The sequence below is a fragment of the Lissotriton vulgaris genome, chromosome 2_1 (genome assembly GCF_964263255.1).
Source record: "Lissotriton vulgaris chromosome 2_1, aLisVul1.2, whole genome shotgun sequence".
NCBI lineage: Eukaryota > Metazoa > Chordata > Amphibia > Caudata > Salamandridae > Lissotriton > Lissotriton vulgaris.
Window position 1 is genome coordinate 1,984,392,853 of NC_141687.1, and position 8,477 is coordinate 1,984,401,329.

The 8,477-nt window shown below is 38.3% G+C and overlaps 1 protein-coding gene across 9 annotated transcripts in view; it reads left to right on the forward strand.

Annotated features, from left to right (window-relative positions):
* PPIP5K1 (diphosphoinositol pentakisphosphate kinase 1) overlaps nucleotides 1–6,739 on the forward strand; it is a 1,319,084-nt gene extending 1,312,345 nt beyond the window's left edge. For all 9 annotated transcript variants that reach the window (XM_086958191.1, XM_086958195.1, XM_086958197.1 and 6 more), the window contains one exon: nucleotides 1,218–6,739. In XM_086958191.1, the coding sequence (XP_086814317.1) occupies nucleotides 1,218–1,759 (542 nt within the window). In that variant the 3' untranslated portion in view covers nucleotides 1,760–6,739. The remainder of the gene's footprint in view (nucleotides 1–1,217) is intronic.
* The last annotated feature ends 1,738 nt before the right edge of the window (nucleotides 6,740–8,477 follow it).

An 8,477-nucleotide genomic window follows, 5' to 3' on the forward strand; every position in this document is an offset into this window, starting at 1 on the left:
ATTTAAAATGAAGCCTCCCAAACTAATAATTTAATTCATTCTTTAGATTTTCATCACCACAAGACAGGAACTGCAATGTTAGAACTGTTTTGAAAGGTTGATGTTTTGCCCTAACCATGTTGTGCCCTCAGTTAATACTTAAACATTGTAACATTTACCTAAGCCTGGTGCCTGGCTTGCCTGCCTCAAATTGAATGTTTTATCACTTTCTCCAAATTTTGTTTTAAGCTGGTTCAATTATGTCAGCTTCAAGAGTTTCAAGTATCCTGTTGAGACTAAAATGAATTACTAGTTTTTAAAAGAATTATCTTTTGACATCTAAGGACCGAATTGCGATACCGGTTGGACGAACGTCTGAACGAAATTGTAGTGGAAATGGACCGTACAACAAGGAGTCGGAGGTTTCGCTTCTACAATTAGGATGCGATTGCCTTCATGTCCACAATTAGGATGCGATTGCCTTCATGGTGGTTGCAAAGTGTATATTTTCTATTGAGGCGTGTGCTACGGGTTGCAGCACCAGCCTCAATAGAAAATATACACTTTTAAAACATCCGTGCCCTGTGTGGCTTGTAGGGGACCTCCACTGGGCTCCCAGGTCTCATAGCGGAGGCCACAGGAGACTGGGCCCTGCTAGGGGCCCTCAATATCACTTTCCGACAGCCTTTCCATGTCGGAAAGGCCGACATGGAATGGCTGTGGGAAAAGCACATCATAATCCTGACGGCGGTGACTCACCAGGAACTGCTACCATTTGGGGATTATTAGTCCTTCCGAGGCTCCAGTGGGCTCCTTGAGTCTGTCTGAAGCACAGTGGAATCCCCCACGGGTTTCCCTCCAGCCACCGATTTTGTAATAAGGCAGTCGGAGGGAAACCATCAATGTCGGGAGGAAAGACTCCGACTAACTGACGGATGGCATTCCGCCTGACATCATAATCGGGCTCTAAGTGATAACATGGTAAACTGAATAATTTCTACTTGGCAATTGGAGTGTTTTCTACATACGGTGGCCAGTACAGCTGATTCAGCTGCCATGATGTTGACATTGAAAATCACTTCGTCCTTTGAGTTATGCACCTAAAGAGATGTAACTTTTATTTTGTAAAGATACACAAACAAAACTCATTCTGTACACTTAACTGATAGTTGTCACTAATGTTTAACTGATGGAATCCATGACCTGTTAACAAATGACTTTTTTTTTATTTTTAACAGATAGCAGTGGTCCTTCAAGCACTGTGTCCAGTGCTGGTCCTTCTTCGCCCACCAGCTCTGATATTTCCACACGTATCAGCTTCAATGAAAAGATGAATTTAATTGCTCAGATTAGCGAAGCACAGCAAGATCTTTCACAGGAGATGATTCCCCAAAGCCAGCAGCCCAACAGTAATGCATCACCTCAGACGTTGCTTCTGTCAGGCAAAGCTACTTCTCTGGCTCCGCTGCTGCTCCGGAAGGAAACTGAGTTAACAGAGCCATTGTATATTGAAGAAGCTTTCCCTAGCCAGCAGCTGCTCACTGACAAAACTCTTTTAGGACTGCAGCCATCTCACAAAGTTGCTCTACCAGGATCATGTCCTACAAGTGAACAAATTGTTGTGGCCCAGCAACCACCTGGAGAGGCATCACTTCCAAGCCAACCTCTGCCTAACAAATCAATTGTTCAAGACCAGCATACAAACAGTGAACCACCGCTTAATACGGCGATGATTGAGAGTCCTGTATTAGCCAATGAAGATCTCTTTCATGGCCAGTAACCATCCAACAGCCTGACACTTTTTGAGAGGCTTACTTTAGCACAACTGGCACCTGTGCATTCAAAGTGGCAGAGCTGAAAAATCATTAAGATCTCCATCCTTCAAAATGCAAGCAGGTGTTTGGAAACCAGAAGAAAAAGATTGATCGTTGGCATACAATATCAATATGAACTTGTAAACCTTGAAGCAACAGACATTGCAGAATAGCTGCCACCAAACAAAACGGTTGGTAGAGCTTGCTGCATCTTGGGCTTGACTCGTTAGAACCACTTTAGCAGGCATGCAAATAACAGATCTTGAAGATCAGTTGCACAGTGAGTAAGCAACCACTTTGCAAACTGTAAAAAACAGCAGCTATATCAAAGACAAGTCTAGTTGGCCAAGTTGCCTCTTTTGTTAAATATTACTTGATCCTCAGTTATCAGTAAAACCACTGTCAAATTGTATTAAATGAAGGATCCTTTGGTTTTCAAATATGACTTCTGGCCACATCAACATGAAGACATAAAAGGAGCTGAATCTGACCATCTAAATTGATAAGGAAAGGGATTTCTTGAAAAGCTGACATTTGTGAAGCGCATGTGCAGTGCTCATTATACAAAGAGAAAGTGTTAAATCTTTGGCAACTAACTGATTCATTGTTCAGTAACAAAGCAATATTAACTATAGTCTTTGCATTACAGAACTTTTCCTTCGGAAGGTAAATTTATTGAAATAATTGTGTTTGAATCCTGAAATAGTAAGTGAAAAAGGGCATATCGGGTAACTCTGATTCTTAGGAGTGACCAGAAACTCCTTCAGGATCATGTAAGGTTTTTAGAGAAAGAGTATTTTATAGTGTTTCTTTCGTTTTCAGATAAAGTGATTTTTGTGCACACAGTAAAAGTGGTTAAGCAGGCATATAGTGGCTGGTCGTCACTCAGTCTGTTAGAAGTCAAGTTAGACAAGTCTGGGTTGTATTTAAAAGGAAGTTTTTGAAAACAATATTGCAGAGGGAGGGATTGGTATGACTCAGACTGAGTATTCTGATAAGTACATTTTCATCAATGTGGGATAAAGAAGAACTTTCTTTTCTGGCAGAGCATTCTCCCTTGTTTTGAAATGAAGCTTAACTCCCCTTGTTACATTTACACAAGGTGTTGTCTACAAAATGTCCTAGAATGCCTGCTTTGAAAGAATGTCAACTAACAGTATCCTTCTCACATTGCCTTTGTTTATACTTCTAGCAAACTTAAAGGCAGTGTCTATGTTGTTGATTGACAAGAATGGGTGTGTGTAGTATGGTCATGTGAACATCCTGTAAGTCAGCAGCATCACAAAACGCTGTATAGATTTGTTAGGGTAAAAACCTACATTTGTTTTGGCGCTGACTGAAAAATGTCCATCTGTTTGTGATCTTGTAGATGAGAACATGGGTTAAGCTTTAAACATGATAGTTGTGACATTTATTAGTATTCATTTAATTAATGTCAGAACTTGGTGGCAGGAATTCAAAAATAAATTAATTGTTTAGGATCATTAATGTCTCTGGTGCTCACACAGCTCTTGTCACAAAGTATGTTTTGACATGTGAACATAATTTCGTTGTACTGATAGAGATATAGAGTACTGCCAACAGAACACAGATGTAAAGCATTAATAGGAAATATTACTTTCTAAAGAACAGAGAGTATTTTTTTAAATATTCTGAACACTTATTTGTAAACACTTCCAATTGTTCACCTATTTTTTTAACTCTAAATCAGTGTAACAGCCATCATAATAGGATTTGCTTTAAAGGGGAAGACGCTGACTTGTCTTGTGTTAACTTGTGTGAGAAGAAGTTTTGTGGCATTTTATGTGTGGACTGTGGAGCTTCTGTCTGCATAGCTAGCTTGATTCACTAATCCCTGCATTCTAAATTGGAAAAAATGCTCTCTTACAATTTATATGTTTGGAGCAGATTCAGGAGTATTTCCAGGAAATCTACAGGAATCAAAGTTTTCCAGAATATAGCGGTGTGTCAAATATACAAATATGGAATTTCCAACAAATATAAAAATGCGGCAGATGTAGCTGTGAAGCAAATATTCCTTAACACATCATTTTGTACACCAAGTGGAAAACATTCTTCCAGTTGAAAAACCCTTTCCCTTGTGTTGCATTAATTCCAGAGGTATTCCCTCCTTATTTCCACCCTCTGAACATACTTATTCTCACCTTTGACAAGATCAACTATGTCTCTTTCCAGGTTCAGAACTACCTGCTAGATCAACACAAATACCCACTGTCTTATAAGACTAAGGGTACACCCTCATCGTGTGGGGTCTCCCACCACAAAGTCTCACATTTCCAACCCAACCCCAAAAATGCAAAAAAAACTGTCATATGGTGAAGTGCCACATTCTTCAGTACACTTTCCGAATGGAAACTTTCAGCAACCTTGATTCTGTCCATCAGGATGTGGAATTTGTGTTGAGATATTGCTGCTTTTTTGTACTTTTAATTTAAACTTGAATGTGGGAATCGAGCCCAGAGTGATGTTCAAATGTCCCTTCTACTAGGTAGTACAATAGTTCCTTCCAATCAAGTTCGATGCTATCAAACACATGTTGTATTAAAGTGTTTGAAATGGTAAATGTGGAGAGTTTATATTTTTATGCATTATTAGTGAATAGCCAATATCTTAATAAATTCATCAGATGGCACGTGCATATAGTCTGGAAAACTGACAAAATTCACTATAGTGCTTAAAGTGCTGTGTGGTGGGGAATAGATTAGCTGGAAAATTCATACAGTTGGGATGTTAGTGTATATTTTAGGAAGAATTTTAATTTAAAGTTGTAACACAGTCTTAATAAAAAAAAAGTATTACACCAATCTAGACTAGGGCAGATTTGTCTCTCACTGCACAGTGTAGGCGAGACAGTGAGGGAATACTTATTAAAGAAGGCCCTTATCATTTGTGTCGGTACATTTATTTAAAGCGCATTTAGTAAGATTGTGTAGTTCCCTAAATAAAGAGTGTATGTGAGTGGGGAAACTCATTTCAGACTTCTTCTTTTGAATGAGCCTTGGCAGAGGATTAATAACAATCACTGAGATTACTTTATTATACTTGAATGCCAATTAACTGATTTTAGACCTTGTAGCGCCACCATAATCTGCTGTTTTTAAAATAAAATAAATGTATTTTTAACTTAGGATTGATTAGTATATACATGTGTTTTATCCAAATGCTTACTTGACTTAATCACAGTCATTAACCTTTTTTAATTTTTCCAGAATTTGGGTGATGCTGTTCTTAGTCTTTAGGTGCCTTTTTTAGTGTTCATGGATTTTATGTGACACTTTGACTGCTTTAACCTGGAAGTGCAGTATGATGTCTAGTAGATGTACACAGTGTTATTGCAAAGAAAATTAATATATTTCTCTGCTCCAGCAGACTAAAGTTTACTTAAAAGTGGTGTGAATTTGTGCATCATTAGGCCTCATTATGAGATGGCTGCTAATTAAAGAGAAGAGGTACTGAAGTCGGAATTAACATTTCCGGTTGATATCACCTCTACCTCCAGTTCATATACATTTACCCCCTGCTTTTAGCAGTAGGTAATTCTGTGCAGAGTCACATTTTGGTTTGCGAATACGGTGGTATCACTTCCTGGGTAGCACTCCACTGGACGCTGAATGTGCCCATTAATGTGTACTTCCAGTAGGCGGCTCTTACCCAGTGGACTAAAATATAAAGTTTGGTTGTGGTACATGGTGTGAGCTCTTTCTTCGTTGTAAGGGGATGCTCACTGGAAAATGTAATGGTGGGTAGTTTAGGTTGTAATTAAGTTAACCATCCTTAATATAGGCTGAAAACGTCAGTGTTGGTGCTGTCAGGATAGTTTATTGTGTTATGTATGGTGCGTCCAAATAGAGTAGTCGACGAATCCCACTTCAATAACTGATTACTGTCAGATAAAGATGTCTATGTATAATGCAGTTGTGACATGTCTGTTCTTATAGAAAGTAATTTTTAAAGAGCTTAGTGTCCTATTGTTTTTGTTTTCAACATTTTATTGCAGTTTGACTTTTTTATGTTCGATAATTGAGAGTGAGTAAGGGAACTAAGTCAGGATATGCTTTGAGTAAATTAGTACCTAATCTATAATATAGCAACATAATTAAATAATGAAAGTATGTATTTAATTTATATATTTATGTGACACATGATGTGCACTTGCAGCACCATGCTAAGAGTAGGGCATATTTCTGTGTGCATCAAATATAATAAATAAGTAAAATGGATTGATTTTCCCTGATGATCTGTTTTGATACTCCTATCATTCCCTTACCAAATGTTAGGTTTTGATTGGAATAAACAACACTTTGTTTCCACAACAGAAGAGCAGCAAATGAGATGAATATTTTGGGCCTCTCCAGCACCAGCATTATTTCAAGAGATAACCCCTTTGCAAGACATTTGAAAAATGTTGCTAACTATTTTCACATCTTGTATGTAGGATTGTGCTTATCTTGATGACTATGTTAAATATTTTTGTGCAGCATTCTACAAACGTCCTTATTTATCCCACTAATGATAAGTAAATGGTATGTGTTACATTGTGTGTGTATGTGTGTGTGTAAATGGCGTACAGATACATTTGTATGTAAACATATCTATGCCTTTTATACTGTGAATCGTCAAACCCTTAACACTTTCAGAGAGAGTCTGATGGTGGTATATAAAGGAAATGCAGTACAATTGGAGACTAATATCTGATTCATTTGGCTACTTGTAATTTTTCTTGTTGCACACACATTCATGTACACTGAAATATGATGTGCACTAACTAAATATGTGTGTAATGTTTTGTACTTGAAAGCCCCCTTTCTTTTCCAGTAGTATTTCATTCTTGAGATTGACCCGTATGCCTACAGATATGGTGTTTTGTATATCCTTCTGTTTTCCTGATCGCATCAAATTAGAAAAATATATCTTTTATTAATCCACTGAGATTTCTGTAGTCATTTTTTCAGCTGCTTCTAATGTGAATAATCTTTGTTTGAGGCCTCAAAATATAAATTAGATCAGCGTGTGTGTGCAACATAGAGTAAAGTGTGATGGTTTAGTGTTATTTAAATGGAGTTCAGTTCTTTGGTGGTTGAAGACAGACATCACACAACTGTTTGATTAAAGAAATATTGTTTCTGATGGGTACTTATACCTGCAGATTCCTCATCTTTAGAATATGTCCAAGCGACAGACTGGATCCGTAAAATTTAACAAGAGTGCTCCAGCGCGCTTGTAGGTGGTGTCATGTAGTTCCTCATTGGTGTCCTTACGTTACAAAAAGTGACGTGCAGGTCTACATATACGTGCCATCCTTGTCCACTGACATCAGTTCTTTCTTTCCACACCTTCTCATGCAGATCTGAAGCTCGCTCCAACTTTTTTTCATCAATTGGCAAATTTTTCCTAAAACATCCATTTCTTTCCAGTATGTCTCCTTCAGGGTTTAATCCGTGTTAGGACTGTTGCAAGCAGGTTTCTGTGACACATGCCCATCGTGTGTCTTTGGTGTTTGGGTTCGGGCTCCACTCCAAGTTAAGTAAGGAGTGAATCTGAATCTGTAAGCAATTTGGTACCATGAAGCTGTACATCACTGAGCATCAAAAGAAGTCATGGAAGTCCTGCTTGAACTTTAAATGGAGAGCGTGGACCCTCTTCTGAGGCTGTACATATGACCTCTTCATTGTCGCTGTCGATGTTTTCTGGTAAGTCGAAGATGCGGGAGCACAAGATAGAAAATCAGGATCCAACCTAGTCTCACCACTCTTAAACAAGGAATTTGCAAGGACGTAAGGGTGCCATTTGGTCTTTCTCCCAGTTTCCCACCGAAGAACTGATTCTACAGTTTTTCCCTCTTCTTCACTTTGCACATGAGCATTTTCACACACACTTTTCTATGCACTACTGTTCGAGCAACCTGCAAAATAATCACTGTAAAACGTGTATGCATTTTTTGATTTATTATGAAAATCAAGGATTAAACGTGGATATATTTTCTCCCTTTGAAATAAGTGCTGTGTTTCTCTCTGGTATATTTTGTCTCTCTTGCAAAAGGATTAATTAGTTTAATTGTAGATATGATACAATAGGATTCTAATACCTTTTGATAATAACACATTGCCACTAGGACCACCTTGGTGTTTATATTTTATAGTAGTATAATTGCAGCAGGAGTCGAAGCATACATGCTGGCGTGAGATGATAGCTCATAGTGAGCATACTGCAGCAATGGCAGTCTCATTGGGCAGCAGTGAAGATGAGCCCTGAGCGAACTAACTAGCAGATCTATATCCATAGATTGAACCAATTGCATCCCAAAACAACGGTTTATGGCACACTCGAAACGGCACCAAAGACAGTGGAACACAGGCTACCTCTAATGCAACCATACTGGTCTAAAGGACAAACAACTGTTGTTGGTCAATTCCTGAAGGAAAGACACTCCAAAGTACTGTATCATGCGTTCATGGCACAACAGAACATTTGGTAAGTCGATCACCTTTTGGAAATGAGATGGAACATCCATTGTGGAGCAACAAAAATAGGACCAAAATAGCAGAAATAACACAAGCAGTATGCATCCAAATACACTGAAAATCAAAGAGCGTAAAAAGGATAGAATCACTCAGAAAACTGTCTGGACTCAAAGTAAGACTCAATTGTTCTAAGAAAATGTAC